Source organism: Erythrolamprus reginae, chromosome 1, assembly GCF_031021105.1.
Source record: "Erythrolamprus reginae isolate rEryReg1 chromosome 1, rEryReg1.hap1, whole genome shotgun sequence".
In the NCBI taxonomy this organism is placed as follows: domain Eukaryota; kingdom Metazoa; phylum Chordata; class Lepidosauria; order Squamata; family Dipsadidae; genus Erythrolamprus; species Erythrolamprus reginae.
Window position 1 is genome coordinate 182,510,660 of NC_091950.1, and position 19,289 is coordinate 182,529,948.

Here is a 19,289-nt window from a genome sequence, read left to right on the forward strand (position 1 = left end):
GAGATATTCTTTCCCCCTAGGCCTTTACAATTCATGCATGGTATGTTTGTTTGTATGGATGTTTGATTTTACAATAAGGGTTTTTTAGTTGTTTTAGTATTGGTTTTACATGCTGTTTTTTATTACTGTTGTTAGCCGCCCTGAGTCTATGGAGAGGGGTGGCATTCAAATCAGATCAGATCAGATCAAATCAAATCAAATAAAAAAATAAAAAAATAAACTATCACTATTGAGCGACTTAATATTAAGTATTTGTATCTAGTGTGTGGAATTGTGTGTTTATTTTCTATAGTTCTGTATATTATATTGTGTTCATTTTGGGTATTTCTGAGGAAGGTACGAGTTCGTTTTTAGGGGTTTTATGTTCCATCGATTTATGGTGCGGTGTTTCTATATTTTCATTTCATTTCATCTCTTACATATTCAAGCTGCTTTTCCAGGCTTGTCTTTAGGAAAAAAAAGAAAGTACACAGCTTCTATCTTAAAGTTTCACACGTGAATAAAATGAATTCCAAAAGATTGCTAGCACAGCAAAAGTACTAAGGGTCACAGAAGTCTAAGAGATAAATTTGGGGATCATTATGTCAATTTCCCCACATAAATAAAGGGAAAAAAAAGGAGAGAATATTTGTAGCTCAAGATTAAATAGTGGAGTCCTTGAGCTTCATTGTTTGCTTGCATACATTTCATTACTGGACTAGTTAACATAATCAGTGTTGGAGAATTATTGGTTTTTTTACCCATTTATTCAGTAGTATGCCCTGTGGTGATGAGGGTGTTATTTTCTCCTTAGTAGTTCATTGATTAGAGTATTGTTTTTTGTTTATTTGTTTGGTGTCAATCACCCCTTATCTGGGTGTTGTTTGCTGTAGAGGATGGGTTCTGATCTTTTTGTTTACTCCTTGGCTTTTTTATTCTATCTACTGAACCTTTGGTATAATTATCACATTTTAGAGGGGTTTAGTTGGTTTGTATACTATAGTGATGCTGTGTGACAATAATAGCCCGCTGATTGTTTCTGAGATGTGTTTTGATGTATGGTAATGTGGAAAGGATACTTTTTCATGGTTTGTGTTGGTTGTGCTGTAATGGGTTGAGTGGTCAGACCCTTTTAGATAAAATTGTGGGGGCATCCTTTTTGTTGGAAGATGTTGTACAGGGAATCTGTTTCCTTCATCTAGTGTTCTGGATTGCTATATTGTGTTTGTACTCTGTTGTACTACATTCCTAAAAATCCAGAATAGATCCTCTCCAGCAAACAACATCTTGATATGCATGGACAGAAAACAAAATCCTAATTAAGCAACCAGCAAACAGCGCACCCATATCAAAACTGGCAAGGCAAGCTATTGTATATAAACAAAGACGGGCTACAAAAATGGTGAAAGATCTTAAGCATAAAACTTATCAGGAAAGACTTAATGAACTCAATCTGTATAGTCTGGAGGACAGAAGGGAAAGGATTAAATAAGGTTCAGGAGAGAAGTGTTTTTAATAGGAAAGTGAACACAAGAACAAGGGATCACAATCTGAGGCTAGTTGGGGGAAAGATCAAAAGCAACATGAGAAAATATTATTTTACTGAAAGAGTAGTAGATACTTGGAACAATCTTCCAGCAGACGTGGTTGGTAAATCCACAATAACGGAGTTTAAACATGCCTGGGATAAACATATATCCATCCTAAGATAAAATAAAAGGAAATAATATAAGGGCAGACAAGATGGACCATGAGGTCTTTTTCTGCCGTCAATCTTCTATGTTTCTATGTTTCTAAACAGGGCGCAAATCCTACACTCACTAGCAATGAGTTATTTAGGCAGATAATGAAACATCTGCAAGCAAGTAGCCATGCCAGACTAGAGTACCAAGGACTCCACAATAAAGAAAATAAAATTCTAAAAAAGGGTATAAAGTTAAGACACTGACAATTTGAAGCAAGTCTTGCTGTCCTCCCTAATTACCTATTAGAGAGTCTTCGGAGAGGGGCGTCATACAAATCTAATAAATTATTATTATTATTATTATTATTATTATATTATTATTATTATTATTATTATTATTATTATTACAGTGAAAATATCCTATTTGTGTTGTATTAAATGTTAATGTATATAAAACAACTAGATCACGTAATCCTTTTTTCAGCTTTTTTAGGGGGGGAAATCCCAGATCCAGTAATTAAACACAAAGACTTACGTATGAAACATCATATTTAAAAGTTTGTTTAAAAAATTCTCTTCATAGACTTGTTTAAAACTGGCAAGATGTGCTCCAAAATCTTGACACAGACTTTCTGCTTCCTCCCAAGTTCTTTTCATTAATACTTTTTCACTATGGAATATCTGTAAAATAAGTTGAACACTGCCTGAAAACACAGTCAAGGCAAAATTATGATGATGATGATAATAATTGAATATGAAAACATGGGCTTGTCAACATAACTTATTATCACTCTTATTATCTGTCATTGCTCTGGCGCAACATTCTGTGATTTTGAAGAAAACAAGTCTTGCCTATCCAACAGGAAAAATGCTAATAAAATCTCACCTTTTAAAAATATAGATGATCTGAAGCATGATGGAAAATCAGAAATTGAAATCCAGTCCGTGACAAAACTTGCAACAAATTTTAGCACAGACACAGCAATGGAATTTGATCTAGACCAGAGAAATGTCCTACAGTAGCAATAAAGCAGGATAAAATCACAGATAGGAACGGAATTGAAATGCCCAATGGCCAAACCATCAGAAGCCCATTAGTATCTGGGCATTTAACAGATAGTTAACATCAAGCATGGACAAATTAAAAATATGATTACGAAGAATGTATCCAAAGAATGAGAAACATGCTAAAGACAAATGGTGGAAACATCATCAAAGCCATCAATAACTGGGTACCTATGTTATGATATACTGCTGGAATTATTAACTGGATAAAGCTGAATAGGACAGTTGGACCGAAAAGCAAGAAAGCTAACAAATATTCTCTATGCATTACATTCCCAAAATGTTTACAGATAGATCCTGCTCTGCAGAAATGGAGGCAGAGATTTAATTCAAGTCAAATGAATTATTGAAGAAGAAAAACGTGATTTTCATTTTTATTTCATTTTTATGTAATCAGCATAATTTAAGGATAAGCACTGATGTAATTAATGTAAAAATATTAAAAACTGTGACTTATTGAACACGCAGGAAACAAAACATGAACATTCAAATGTCATAAAAAGAATAGAATTGCTGGCAGGGACAAGCATTAGATCTATGATGGCGAACCTATGGCACATGTGCCAGACATGGTGCACAGTCGCCCCAGTCCAGCTCCAATCGCGTTTCTCAGTTGCATTTCACTCAATCAATTCTAACTTCTTGCGAAAGAAAAAGATCTTGTGAAGTTGGAATTGATTGAGTGAGCTTTTTCACTTGCCCACTTCATAATGGGGGAGGCAGGATCCCGTCCTCCTCCTGAAGCCATTACAACTCAGAGCCACAATGTAATCTGCGTTGTCTTGTCTCGACAAAAAGAAAAAGCAGTTTCTTTTCCTGCAGAGCTGCCAGTGTTGGGATGCCGCTGGCCATCAGGGAGGCTCTTCGCTTGGACACCTATTAGCTCCACCCCACCCTCCGCCTCAGTGAGTGGTATGCAAAAGTTTGGCCAGGCTCCTCGAGAGACAGTTTTCAGGGGGCTGATCTAGCACCTGGGCTGGCTACACGAGAAACGTTAATTCTTGGCTTTGAGATTCCTGCCTGCAATGGGCAGCAAAGCTCAGTTCATCCCCCTTGCGCTGATACAGCAGACAAAACAAGAAAAGGAGGCAGAGAGAAACCATCCCATTGCCAAGGTACGTGCGAGTTGGAAGGGGAAAGAAATTCCAACTTCAGCCCCCAGATGCGGTGCAGGGTTTTGGGTGAAGGTTGGAGGGAAGCACTGCTGGCTCGCTTGCACTCTCTCCCTCCCCAGTTTAGCTTCACGCAGGTGACCATGCAGCTCACATTGCTTTTTCCAAGCCCGCTGTCAGTGAAGCTGGGTGCCAGTGAGGGCTGGATTTTTGCCTTGCTTTGTCCAGCTGTCGGGAGGAAAACAGACAGAGGCCTGGAGAAGAAGCCTGCATCAAGCTAGAGTGGGAAAGCTGGCTGTGAGAAGAAGAGAAGCTGGGTGAGCTGGACCTAGACGCATCCCGGGTCCCCTCATCCAGAGATGGGCTACTGCCTGGACGGGGGGGGGGGACGCAGTGGGGTAGCGAAAATAGAGCTCCACCCCAGAGCACCCAATTTGCACTGAAAGATGTTGAAAGAAAATGCAGGGCGTCCTGCATAAGCCACGCCCACAGTGTGGGAGTAAAAATTTTGGTAGCTCTTCACTGCCCTCATCCCAGAAGCAGCAACCTTGCACTCTCCCCTCTCTGCTAGCCCCTTTCTTCACACGAGATCAGCCACCAGCGGAAACGGAGATGGAGAAGGGGCAGTAGTGGCTGCTAGCATTGAGGGAAGAGTCTACGGAAAGTCTGCGGAATACAAATCTAATAAATAAATAAATAAATAAATAAATAAATAATCATAAATAATCATAAATAATCATAAATAAATAAATAATCATAAATAAATAAATAAATAATCATAAATAAATAAATAATCATAAATAAATAATCATAAATAAATAAAGAAAGAAAGAAAGAAAGAAAGAAAGAAAGAAGAGTGCTACATAGAAATATCAGTACACAGAAACACCGTCCCCATCATCATCATTTTAATTGTTGCTGTTAATCTAAAGTAAATAAAATGGCAGATGATGCACTACATCAGTTTCCTAATGTTTCAGGGTTTGCGTACTGGCAAGGAGAAGAGGGGATGGTTTCACCTTGAACTGATGGCAAGTTTGCGCACATGCACGCAGAGCTCCATTTGTGCAAAAGGAATGCACATATGCCTGCCACTCATGCAAATAGAGTGCGCACATGCACTCACACACAGCTCACACAAGTGAGGATGCACATTTGTGCTTGCTAGTCATTTCCCTGGCCCGGTTGCAAACCCCTCATGGTCTACAGGTTGGGAGCCTCTCAGCGGCAAGGTGAGGTTACCTGAATACCAGTGTGCTGCATGCACATCCTCTTGATTTGGGTGCGCCAATGTGCGTTCCTGCGCACACACCCATCGCATGGTTTTGACTCTGCACATGCACAGGAAGCAAAAATGCACCAAAAACTTGCAAAAGGACGCTCATGCATGTGCAATTTTGGTGATCTTTTGCTTCTGGGCATGTGCAGAAGCAAACAATTGCTAAAACTGCATGCGCACAAGCATCCCTTCACAAGATTTTGCTTCTACACATGTGCAGGAAGCAAAAAAGCACAAAAATTTAAGAAAAAATATGGCGGTGCCCAACTGAATGGAGTGGTTGCACACAAATTGGTGGACGCTACTGGAACAGAGTCGCCTACCACACCAGTAGGAACCCACCACTGGAATTCCTACACTACATGGTATCTTATTTATTCATATATATATATATTAATATAATATTCACAAAACTGGACTATGAAGAAACAGTTTATGGACATTTTTGAATTTTGGTGTTGTAAATGTACAGCTGAGAGGACAAATGTACAGCTGAGAGAACAAAGAAATCTCACAAATAAATACAGGATTCTCACTTGAGGCATAAATAACTAGGCCCAGATTATCCTATTTTGGATATGTGAAAACCTAGCTTTTTAGATAAGTCATCTTTGGAAGGCATGAAGGACAAAGTTAGGGAAAAAGCACCATGAAGAAAATCTGTTGTATGTGATTGTCAAGAATTGATACTGACTTTTCAGCACATAATCAATTCGCAAAGAGCATCCATCATCAATGAAAGTGTCTTCTAGGAAGGCAGCTTAATACTAAAGAATCACAATATATAATAAAATTTTACTAGTCTAACAAGAAACAAATTAGGAGTATTAATAGCAAAATCAAACTATTGATTTTTAATTAATAAAATCAATGTCACATATTTTTATTATTATCCCATGTTTAATTAAAATGGCAATGGATCTCTAGATTCATTTTATTTGGGTTTTCCATGAAATTATTTAATATTTTTCACCTTATAGCAGTTCAGCAGATAACGGTCTGATTCCCATCCATGCATACAATAATTAAAACTTTCCTCATAATTTGGTTGCTTGTTGGTATCACTTTTTTCACGGAAATTAACATCTTGTTTACACAGTGATTTAGCCATGAATGTTGTACAATTTTTGACCTCCCACATGCCGATGGGTTCTTCCTGCCTCATAACAACGCATCCTCCAGGATATCCTAAAATGGTGCAGAAGGAGCAAAGATATTTATCAATAAATACAAATATTACTTTTCCTAATACAAAACGTGCATAAAATGTCCCAAATCTTTAGTGTTAAGAATAATTGCAATATTACAGTATAGACTAGAATTATGTCTTGTCTGGTTACTAAAATTTATCCTGGAAAGGAAAAAGATTTTAGCTTTTTAAACATTATATGTTACCAATGAAATGCATCGTAGTTCTTTTTTGACATTGGGGATTTTTTCCCCTTATTTGGTTTAGAAAATAATTTTAGCCAATGTGTTTCAAGGCTGGATGGATGAATCTAATTTATGATAGTATTGTATGTTTTCAAGTTTAATCCATTCTGTCAAATGCTTAGCAAGTAAAGTTGTCTCATTTCTTTTTGCAGTTCATTGTTTAAGTTGTAAATAATACATGACATTAGCTGGTTCAGTAGTATTTTTGCAATATAAATTAAAATTGTTGACAGGACAATTTAGTTATTTTTCAAATTTTGCCCATGGCAAGTTGTCCTAGATCCCCCAAAAGTACCTACGCTGAAAATTATTTAGAGACTGTTCTAATCATGACCGGAAATGAACTTTTAAAATATTTACTGTGCTACAAAAATATAGACTTGGAAATCAAGCTAACTATACTAAATTACATCATTGTTTGGTTTCATGCCTGCAGTGCCTCAGAGAGAAATGCCATTCAGAGAGTGGTAAGGAAAGTCGAGAATATTATAAGAAGCTGGCTTCCTGTCATTCAGGATACTGCTTATAACCGCTATATGCTTAGAGCTCAAACATTGTTAGAGAACCCACATACCCCCTTCATGGTCTGTTTCTGTTGCTCCCCTCTGAAAAGAGGTTATGAAGTATTTCTAACAGAACTACCGGATTCTGTAACAGCTTTGTTCCCTATGCCATCCGTCTGGTAATCTCTCAAGGTTCATTTTTCTTGCTATGCACATAAATCTGAACAAGACTCTGTTGTTTTTCCATTATAATATATGTGGGTCTATGCATAATGCACAATTGTGTATTATTTATTTATTTTGTCATGTTTATATAGTGTATATTGGAGAGCTTTATGCAAAGAAATTTCATTTTAATGTATGCCGATTAGTGTTAGTGACAATAAAGTTATTCTAAGTCTAGGTCTAAGTACACATTACTAGGTCATTATTAAGCTGAAGTACACTTGAAATTATGTTGCCATTCTCATTCTCATTTCCTTTGCTAGAATTTGATCATAGTTGGGTGTCAGAATTTATACCAGTTATGGCGAACCTTTTAAAGACCGAGTACCCAAACTGCATCCTAAAACCCACTTATTTTATCTCAAAGTGCCAACATGGCAATTTAATCTGAATAAATGAGGTTTTACTACCTAAACTAAAGATTTAAAAATGCAGAGTTTTGCTAATTGTTCTAAGAAAAAAACCCTGATAAATGCACTTTTATGCCCCTTCATTTTCCCCTCTGCTTTTAAAATATTATGTTTAGCAACAATTAAAAAAAACTTTTGTAATATCATTTCTCTTTCCCTCCCCCCTCCTCTTTCCCCAGCTCTTTCCCTCCTTTCCTCTCTGCCTCTTTCTCTCTCTCTGCCTCCCCCCCCCTCTCTCTCCAGCCAGCCACATCTGGCATGCATGCCATAGGTTTGTCGTTACAGATCTATACTATAAAAGTAAAGGTGTTGCCAAGAAACATGGACATTTCATATGTAAATTTTGTCATAAAACTTATGGAAACATTCTTTTAAAAAATACAGATTTTTTAAAAAATAAGGTCTTCTCTGAGTTGATCTTAACTCCAAAAGACTACCTGGTGACATACAGATTGTTTTCTTATTAACAGTATGTAAATAGATTGCCACTCGCTTTGTTTTGTTTTTTAATTTTTTGACTCCCCAGTTTACATTATTTTCTGGTAGTCTCTTAATCATAGCACTAATCAGGTTTTATTCTGATAGGTTTTGAAATCAATCAAGGTTGGATAGCTCCCTCTAAATCCTTAATTAATTAGGATAAAAATGTAATGCCACACTGCCAAATAACAAGGCTCTGAAAGTAATTTATATTTTCACTTTATTTAACCAGTAGAGGTCACTCTTGAAAAATAAGAGTACTGTAATTCTCTTCAAAAACTAAAAATGCTATATTTCAAATATATATGGAATTAATCAGTGTCTTAGGTTACCAATATAACTTTAAAATTGGATATGCATGGATATATACCTGGATCTATTTATATATATACTGTATATATATATATAATTCTAAGGTGTTAGCATTCAGGTCAAAGTTTGTTATGTTTTATGTTGGGTTGCATTCTGTTATGTTAACCATGCAGTATACAGGTAGTCTTCATTTCTGTTCTTATCTTTCCCCCATTTGTCTTATTTCAAGCTCCAACTGAATTTATTTGTTTGTTTTTTAAAATACCGGTAAACTAACAGATTTTTAAAAAGTGAATATGGAGAAGTGAAAAGTGAAAGCTGAAGCACACAGAGACCTGTTAAACCTTCAAACACGTGCATAACACATTCTTTAGTAAATATAAAACAAACAAGATTCGTGTTATAGAGATAAGCTCTAATCATCAAATAACATGTCATTGAATGTTCTGAGTAAACATTCAGACAACTGAACTGCAAAAAATACAGTGCTGTGTAACTGTATTGATTACTTACAAAAATTTCTACTCAAAATTAGCTCATGTTGTTATTCAACCGTTCAATTGATTCCAATCCTTTGAAATCCAATGGATATCTAGGAGTACTGTACTAAGATTGTGTGTCTCTGAGTTCTTAAATGTTCATATTTTATGATCACTGATTGTAACTTATTTATTTATTTATTTATTTATTTATTACTTAGATTTGTATGTCGCCCCTCTCCGAAGACTCGGGGCGGCTTATGCCACCACTTACTGTATCTTGTCTCAACCTCCTTTTCAATTGACTTCATTTTTTACAAGCATCCTCTCCAGTGTCTCCTACTTTCATATTATGAGTTTTTAAATATTTTAGACTTTATTGTGAATACTGTAGTTCCAATAAGCAGTCCAGTTTACTTCATCTATTTAATAATTTGTTATTCCCAGCATTTTCTCCAGCATCATAATTCAGAGGGGGATTTTTCAATACTTTTGAGTTTTCAGTCATATATTACAACTTGGAAAACTGACCTTCACAATACATATATTTTTGTCAGTGTGATGTTTCTGCACTTTTATATTTTGTTTAGATATATTTGCCTTTCTTCCAGGCAGCAAACATCTCTTTCTCTAATGACTATAGTCAGCATGCCTCTGGAATTTTTAGGCCTAGTAGGAAGACAGTCTGATATACCGCAGTATTTTCAAAGTATTTTCTATTTGGATTTGTTGATACTATGTACTGATATAACCTTAAGAGTTATTTTTAACCCTAAGCAACAGATAGGTTTTTAGACTTCTTTTTTCTACCTTCAGCAACAATTTACCTAAGTGCTCCTTGCCTCCATCCATCAAAATGATGTCAGGTGCCACATGTATGTTAGACTAATACAAGAAGGGACAAGATATAACATTCCCACGCTTTTTTCCAAGTTTGAGCAATTTAGTTGTTATATATTCTTCTGGAACTGCTGCTTCCTGATTTTTGCACTATTTTTTCAATAGATAGTTAATATTCAATATATATTCTTTCAATAGAAATAGTGCTCATAATAATCCATGTTTTTTTAACTCCTTCATACATACAATTGAATAGAGGTAACTACTACCCCTTCTAATTAACTTGCTTAGAAAACAGTTGTTCCTCTCTTAGCTAATGTTTTTCTTAAGTTACAGCTGGGTGGGAAGTATTTCAATGTCCAGTTATTACTAGAGTAAAACTTCCTTCACAAATAAGGGTACTAATCAGGAGTGACAGGCACTTTACTTCTTACTTTTGAAATAATGCAAGGTTGTCAAATATTGAAATCTGTTATATAAAAAGAATACGATTTTCTTTTAACTGATGAAACAAAGTATTTTTTGAATATTTGAATGCACATTTGATTGTTACTTTAAAAAAAAAATTCAACTCTTGTTTAAAGGAAGACCACCAATTAAAGATTTTAAATTTAGAAAATGCAGAAAATTGGTAAGTATATCTCCCCCAAATTTACTAATACTAATTGCCAATGGACAAAAGGTTCAACTCACTAGGTTGATACTTTCTCCAGTTTGTGTAGATCTCAAGATGATGTTTCCCATCTTCAGTGAGCCAAGCATATTCCCCTGTACTGTTTAGATCTTGAAGTGCTATCCAAAAATAAGGACTGTCAGTGTTCCCTTGATGATGAATCATACTGTTCAGGAAACCTTGTTCAAACCTTATAGGATTCAATATTATTAAAATTAAATACCCTGAATTATCATTTAATAAGTAGCTTTTGTCATCTTTCTCAGCCATAGAAAAAAATAGCACTTAATGGAACAATCTTTCCTAACAACAATGTGCTGAAAGAAACTAAATTTCATAGGCACAAGATATTCCAGATGCAAAAATATAATTTTAAACAATGTTAAGTACTCAAGAGCCATGCTGCTGAAATAAAAGCATGTTTCTAATTACTCCAAGCAAAGCTAGTAGATTGGAAAAGACCTTTTCAGTCTGTTGCTGCAAGGAAAGTCAACTAATTACTACATGGCACAGACTTTTTAAATGTATTTTGGAATATAACTTCAAATGGCAATTACAAATGGCTACTACAGTATAGCTTCATAGTTCCCTCTAAGCTGAGCAGTGAACAATCACTCACTTAAAAATCATCATCAACTCAGAGTTTTCCAAACCTGCCCAGAAGCCGAGAGGGAAAGAGTGAGAGGGAAGGAGAGAGAGAGGAAGAGAAAGAAACAGATAGAAAAAAGAGAGGAAGGAAAAGAGAAAGAAAAAGAATGGGAGTAAGGAAGAGAGAAAGAAAATCTTAATCTAGTTAGAAACTAGCTCAACTATTTAAGTGGCATTTTGATATTGATAGAGTTGCCCTATTATGAGCTCACTGTTATAGACACACAGTACAGTATTTTATTTTGAAATTATCTGAGGCAAAACAGGGTGGGTTTTTATTTGTTTGTTTGTTTGTTTGTTTATTTATTTATTTATTATTTCTGTACCGCCCAGTCCCGAAGGGACTGCCGCTCAAACACTATACTTTTCCGCCCACCCCCCAAAAAAATTAGAAGAAACACTGTATAGCTTCCCCTTCTTATTTTGTGACTTTATTTGTAATATGATGCTTTGAATTATAAAGCCTAAATTACTTACTTATTACTCCATGAGAGACTATTTATTTCTATATTTATTATTTATTTATTTATTTTGTCCAATACACAATAATACACAATGAAGGTTATAGAGGATATAGTAGAGAAGAAATATGAGATATAGGAGAGACTATAGGACAGGGGACGGAAGGCACTCTAGTGCACTTATGTACGCCCCTTAATATATCTAGTAGTAGATATATCTAGCAGTAATCTTAATATATCTAGTAGTAATTACCCAAAGTTCCAAATAACGTGGTTAGTGTGTTATTCTTCCATTTTAAAATACTGTATATAGCTAAGCATTTCTTTTGTACCCATTTCTACTCTAGATAAAAGCAAAGGGTCTGATATTGGAGTGTAGCCCCGATCTACGGGGTATTTAGTGGTTTGTACAGCCTTACAATTCCGATCTTTTCTGCCTGCCAATCACAACAGCAAAAAATGAATGACTGAAGTTACAAAAACTTTAATTTAAACATCTACTGGTAGATGTGCTATGGTTAATTCTATATAATCCCAAAATTGCTAACCATGTATAAAAGCAAGCAATTCAATTTTTAATACAACACAAAATTAATGCAGTCAGAAGACCCCTTTTTAGTTTAAATGATTAATCAAATGGATTCTTCCTTTGATATATAAGTGAATAAACAATTTTGCTTCCTCAGCCTCAAGAGAAGTCATATAAATGAATTACATCTGACATACGAATTTTTTTTCCTGCTAAAACAAAAATGAATATTCTTTCTTATTGCTTAAAACTAGTTGTTCATATATAATTTAACAATGTAAACAACTTACATAAAATAGCTGCAACTGGAGAGAATAAGGATGTGTTTGTTAGGATTGTTAGCAAACATCGAGCTCTTTCACTTGATGAAGATTTTGAAAATCAGTACTCTTAAGAAGTAAAATGACAGAATTCTTTCATGGATGAATAATGCTTGTCACTGAACTCTCCAGACCCAGTGTTTTCTATTCAATTCTATCCAAATCCATCTTGAATCAAATAATAGCAAACTGAGTATCTGTCTTCATTTACTCTTAGCCTGTAAGATATTATTCCACCTCTGTTTCACCACAGGAGAGTTTATATTGTTGAATAAATTGAGCTACCTGCTTGTTATTGTTGCAAGTGAAGGACAATAATAGCCACTGGACGCATGTTCAAAGCTTCGAGAGATTGTATCAATCTTGTAGCAATATCCACCATGTCTTTCCCATCCCTTCAAAAATAAATTTGAAGTAAATATTAATTATTATTATGTATACTGTTAGTGTATTATTTCTCCATCTCTCTCTATCTGTAAATAAAATTTAAATATTATGAAAAAATTAAATCAGGAAGCTTCTGTCAGGCAAAATGTTCAGGGAAGGAACGTAGCTCAGTTCTAGTTCCTCAGTGCTCTGTGCCTAGTTTTCAAACCTTCGAGGTAAGCCTGATAAGGAAACAGACACCATAAGAAATGCTAGAACTATACTACAGTGTTCCCTCGATTTTCGCGGGGGATGCGTTCCGAGACTGCCCGCGAAAGTCAAATTTCCGCGAAATAGAGATGCAGAAGTAAATACAGTATTTTTGGCTATGAACAGGATCACAAGCCTTCCCTTAACACTTTAAACCCCTAAAGTGCAATTTCCCATTCCCTTAGCAACCATTTAGATCATTACTCACCATATTTATTTATTAAAGTTTATTAAAAAAATATTTATTAAAGTCGAATGAAAGTTTGGCGATGACATGTGACGTCATCGGGTGGGAAAAACCGTGGTATAGGGAAAAAACCCGCAAAGTATTTTTTAATTAATATTTTTGAAAAACCGTGGTATAGACTTTTTGCGAAGTTCGAACCTGTGAAAATCGAGGGAACACTGTACATTGATATAGGATATGTTCATAGTCTTGAAAGCCTGGCATCATTTACCTTTCTGGCCTCTTATGTTGGAGCATGGGTGTCAAATTTGCAGCCCACAGGCGAGATGCACCACAAGCCGGCCATGCCCATACCCAGTTTAATGACCTGCGGGGGGGGGGGGGGGAGAGTCGGGATACATCATGTGACAATGCAAGTTTGACACCCTTGTACTAGAGACTCAGGGCAGGCAATGTTAAGCTTATTTCTTACCCTTTCTTGTTCTGGCCTATTTTATGGAGAGCATAGTAGAGAGGAATGCAAGGTCTTTATAATTTCTACCTCTATATGTTCAGAAGATAAAATAGGCAATTTTAAAGAGATGGCTTCCATGCACATTCATCATTGAGGCAAGCTTTGGATGCTCTGTTCAGTCAAGAAAGTAATACATCAATGCACAGGATCAGAGTATTGAGAGCCATTGAACCATGCATATTTTATCCCATTGAAAATCTGACTAGTTTAATTTGTACGCTACCAAATCATTCAGAGAATCAATGATAAATTGTAATTGTAAAAGGAAACAATCACCCATCCATAGATTAATTCAGAAAAAAATTGAAAATAATAATAAATTGATTAATGCAGTCAATTTATTGATTCTGATCTACTACAAATATAGAAGTAACTGATTTGATCATGGCTGGGGGATCATGTTAATTCATTAACCAAGAAAAGTTGGTATCTTCTTATTTTATGCTTTGGTAAATGGTAAAATATTTCTCAGCTATTTTAAAAGTTTGAATGAACCTAAAATTTAATCTGTAATTTTTCTGATTCAACCCACCACAATGTTTTTTTTAATTATTTAATTAATTATGGAGATATATGATAGTTTAACACTCTGGGAAGGCTATCAAGATTTACATATGCCAGTCAAAATATTAATATAGCACAAATGAGAATGTGTTACTAAAAAGCAATTATAACCCATGGGTTTTGTATTTTCAACACATATTTGGACAAGAAAAAATAAGCATGTTTTTGTTATGTTAAAAGTTATAATATCTGGAGACTGCAAATAGTGTTCGGAGATTGCAAATAGTCCAGAATACACCCATATAACACTTACACTCCATGAGCTGAACTGGTGACCAATTAGTCTCTGGTCACAATTCAAGGTGTTGGTTATCACCTATAAAGCCCTACATGGCTTAGGACCAGACTATCTACGGGACTGTCTCCTGTCGCATACCTCCCAGAGACCAATAAGATCACATAGGGTTGGCCTCCTCTAGGTTCTGTCAATTAAGCAATGTAGGTTGGCAGGACTATGGGGGAGAGCCTTCTATGGAACCAAACCTCCCCCCCACCAATGTCTGTACTGCTCCCACCCTACTGGCCTTCCAAAAGGCCATGAAGATCTGGCTTTGCCAGCAGGCCTGGGGGCCATGAAACTGACATTTGTCATGACCAAATTACATAGAATGGTATGTATGTGTATTGCCTCGATTGATTGAGTTATGGGTTTTTAACTGAGGTTTGTAGTTTTAGATTTTCCATATTTGATTTCTTTTAAAAAAAACTGTATTTGTATTTTTATATTGTTGTAAACCGCCCCGAGACCTTCGGGATTGGGCGGCATAGAAGTTGAATAAAATAAATAAATAAATGTTATAAATCAGGCAATATTGACCTGCTTCTGTAGTGCGTCTACTCATACTGATAGACTGATGCCTTAGTCTAGGCCAGGGGTGTCAAACTCATGTCATAGCAATGCTATGCATCGGGATCTTTTCCCCATTCACTAAGCCGTGTCTTAGTCTATCTGTACTTCAAATTATTTCAGGGTCTTTAATTCTATATGTACTACCATACCAGCGGTGGGTTGCTCCCGGTTCAGACCAGTTCTTAGAACCGGTAGCACTACTGGTACATAAAGCAGAAACGCATGCACAGAAGGTTCACGCATGATCATGAGTGCAAACCGGTAATGAAATAATTTACAACCCACCATTGAACTGTATTATATATGTCATAAATGTTTCTAGGTATCTGGAGAATGAGAATTGGGGGCACTTACTTATAGCTTATGCTTCAGAAAGAATTACAGTATTCAATTGAGCTAGTAGGAACATTCTCACACACTTTGAGATGGGAAAACATGTGTATGTTTGTTTGCACTGACAGTTGCATAAACATTAATTTTAAATATGTTAAACATGATGCAATATTCTATTGTAAAGGTCTTGTCCAGAAGCATTTTATAAACCTGAATTCACATATGCTCATTCATCATACGTTAACATTTATGTTCCTTAAACTATAGGTACAAGATGAACTATATAGGTAATCATGCCTTTCTTGGATACTTTTATTCAACTGATATTTTAGTGTTTATAATCAAAATATTTGTGCAAAAATAATCAATTAAATAGAAAGGTGTCTCCAGCAAAAGTTATTTACTTACTTACTTACTTTACTTACTTAAAAGTTTTATTTTATTAAAAAAAATTAAAGAAGATGAAGGAGACTCATTCCCTTGACTGAAAATTGAATATGGTTTTCTGAATTTTATATTGATCCAATATCCCTTTTGAAGACTGGCTTTTGTATTTTGATTAGAACATTATTTAATGTTATATTTAACTATGGAAGAAAAAGTGAAATAATTTTATACCTGTAATACTAACATCCTAAATTGTAATTAATATTGATAGAATTTTGTCTTTCTTTTCTCCATTTTCAATACTTTAAGCTATCTAAATAATTAGGATGTTATTTCTAATCATATCATATAGACATTGCTTTATTGAAACAATACTATGTATCAAGATTTATAATAATATAGTAAAAAATAAAATTAAAATTAAAACAAAGAAGGAATTCTTTTTTTTTAATATAGTTTGAGGATACATTATTTCTGAGTTACACTATACTAGAATCTGTAGTGTTGGTTTTGTGTGTTCGCTACTGGATTTTCTATGTTTTAAGTGTTGTTTTTATTAGGCTATTTCTATAAACCAATTGACCAATTTCTTGTTTGATATTGATGATTAAGAATGAAACTTCTCTTACCCAAATATGGTTGGCAGGAAAAATATATAGTGGAGACATAAAACAGCATCAATAAAAAAGAAAGATACCCCTAGGACAGAAGGCTAACTGGACAACTGAACTAACAAAGTTTAAATGAGCATTTAATTTCAGATGCATCAATTATGCAATTTTGGGGGTCAGCAACACATTAAAATAAGATTTGGAATGATTTAAATGGATCATGCCATATCAAAGGATGTTTTTTAGAGGTTGAGTTAAAAGCTACAGTTCCATTTAATATAAAACAAAAGTAAATCAGGGTAAAAACAAGGAACAATTCATATAAACATTTCTTCATTTTTATAGATGTAATCTAGCATTTGGTCATAATGCTTGTGTAGAGATTTTACTTCCCGTTTTTTGATGCTTTGTGTTTCAGATTCAGACCAATAGTAAGTGTATCCTTCAGAACAGCAAAGCATGTAAATCATAACCAAGTTATTTCATTATTCGTTTAATTAACTAAGATCTGTGAATGTTGATGGACTTAGCTGCCTAGAGGCTGCACTACTTATATGAAATACCACCATTTCAAATGATGCTATATAAATACTGTGACCTTCCATTTAACCCAATTTTGTTAGGTTTGTAAGCAACATTTCTTCTTTTCTTCTTTGTCAGGAAAATGACAGCTTCATGATATAATTCCAAAATAAGGCTTGGGGGAATGGGTTGATCATCACTGCTGTAGTGTTTAGACAGCTAGCTTAAGGAATTTGACCTCAGTAACAAAACATTTGCTCTCTGTTAGCAGTTTATAGATTAGAAGGATCAAAAAAAGAAGAGTTGTTGAATCAGTAATAAAATCACATGGCATATGGCCAACTGAGCAATAAGCCCTTTGCTTGCCATATCTAAGAAAGACACGGGATCATCAATTCATCAGAAGTGTTGTAAAGACAAATAAAGCCTGGCAATACTTGAAGTCAAGAGCAAATGAAAACAACCACACATTATGAAGGAAGGATTTACTTTCATCATCGGCTATTAATTAAGGGGGTATCTAAACCCGATGACTGGTGTTTGAAATCAAAATTAAACTGCCAGCCAATTGGTTGTTAACATTAAAGTAGAAGGAACTCTTGAAATTTGATGTACAACAATATCCATCTCATTTTATGAAACAGAAATGTCATAGCCCACGGACTCCTTGGGAAGACCCATCCTGCCTCTTTTATTAGTGAAATGCAGTTCTCCCTTTTTCGACAATCCAGACCTTTCCCCAAAATGACTCTAAGGGAAAAACTAAAAAGAATAATCCATGTGCAGACCTGTACATTTGGGGGGGGGGAAACCAGCCACTTCATAAACACAGGGCACGACATAAGAGAGCCTATCACAACATCAGGACTAGATCCAGCTGTCCATCTGCATTTAAAAGACAAAAGCCACTATTTTGAAGACAGCAAAGTCCACATTTTGGACAGAGAGGACCACTGGTTTGAAAGAGGGTTCAAAGAGACCATCTATGTCAAAACTTAATAGCCCTCTTTCAACATCATCTATCTCCAATACAGTCATTTCAACAGTTCCAAAAAGGCTCCACTCCCATTTGAACCACTCAGGTGACCCTGATGGCTCAGATAAACCTCCAGGTGATCTTAATGACTTGCTAAAAGAATATAAATGACCAGCTGTCTGCAAGGAGTATAAATCTTTCTATTCCTCACCATCCAGTCAGAGCTGAAGAAGCTTCTTGGATGAGAAGCAAAACATCTTCAAAGAAAAAGAAAAACCCGAAAGTCAAGTTGCCTCTTGAAAAAACACCTTTGGGACAACCATGACCTGAAGAATCTCCATAGACATAAAAAGAATAAGGAGCAATTGGCTTGAAAAGAATTGCTCCATTCATGGGTATAGAGCTCAAAACACATGGTTGTACCCAGGGGTGGGCTGCTGCCCGGACTGGGGGCGGCATAATGGGGTAGCAAAAATGGAGTTCCACCCCAGAGCACCCAATTTGCACTGAAAGATGTTGAAAGAAAATGCAGGGTGTCCTGCATAAGCCACGGCCACATTGTGGTAGTAAAAATTTTGGTAGCCCTTCACTCGTCGTACCACAAAAATGTTCAGCTGGGAATATAATAGAATTTGTTTTACTTGTTTGAACAAGTAAATTTATATGCTTCCCACTTCACCTCCCAAGGAATTCTAAGTTTTCGAGTGTTCAACTGCAGCCACTTTTTTATATTGGTTAGGGACTTTTCTGTAGCAGTATTCAACATTTAATAAGAGGTCTGAGCTAATAAATAAATGTCAGACAAATGATTTTTTTAAAAATGACCCCATAATCCCTTGCATCGGCATGGAGTCAGGACGACTGAATGGAGCTTGAGCCCTTACTGGAATCTTCCTGATGCCTACGTGGAGTTTGTAGCAGACAAGTACTTATTGTATCCAGAGGGAGAAATATTGTAACTGCTACTACCTAGGATCAAACTCATATTGTGAGGTGAGAGATCCATCTCTAGAGCACCAAACTGCTCAATGCTGGTGAAACGATATTGACTGAAAATGTGGTGAGGAATATCTGTGGTGATATAATTATTGTCAATTGTCACAGGTATTATTTAAATTTATTCTATAGTGACTACGTGAGCTGTTAAGTATTGCACACTGAAGGACATAATTTTTGTAGACTGTGTATTACTACTACCTAGCTTAATATGTCAACCTCAGTGATTTAAATAATAGCAATCATATAACATATTTTTCAGACGTTCATATAAGATGTT

General features: G+C 35.5%; 1 protein-coding gene across 1 annotated transcript in view; it reads right to left on the minus strand.

The window, feature by feature from the left end:
• PLA2R1 (phospholipase A2 receptor 1) overlaps window positions 1–19,289 on the minus strand; it is a 90,169-nt gene that overhangs the window by 47,399 nt on the left and 23,481 nt on the right. The window contains exons 10-13 of the mRNA XM_070731607.1: window positions 12,719–12,828; window positions 10,496–10,665; window positions 6,093–6,307; window positions 2,199–2,344 (exon numbers count right to left, since the gene is read on the minus strand). Of these exons, the coding sequence (XP_070587708.1) occupies window positions 2,199–2,344; window positions 6,093–6,307; window positions 10,496–10,665; window positions 12,719–12,828 (641 nt within the window). The remainder of the gene's footprint in view (window positions 1–2,198; window positions 2,345–6,092; window positions 6,308–10,495; window positions 10,666–12,718; window positions 12,829–19,289) is intronic.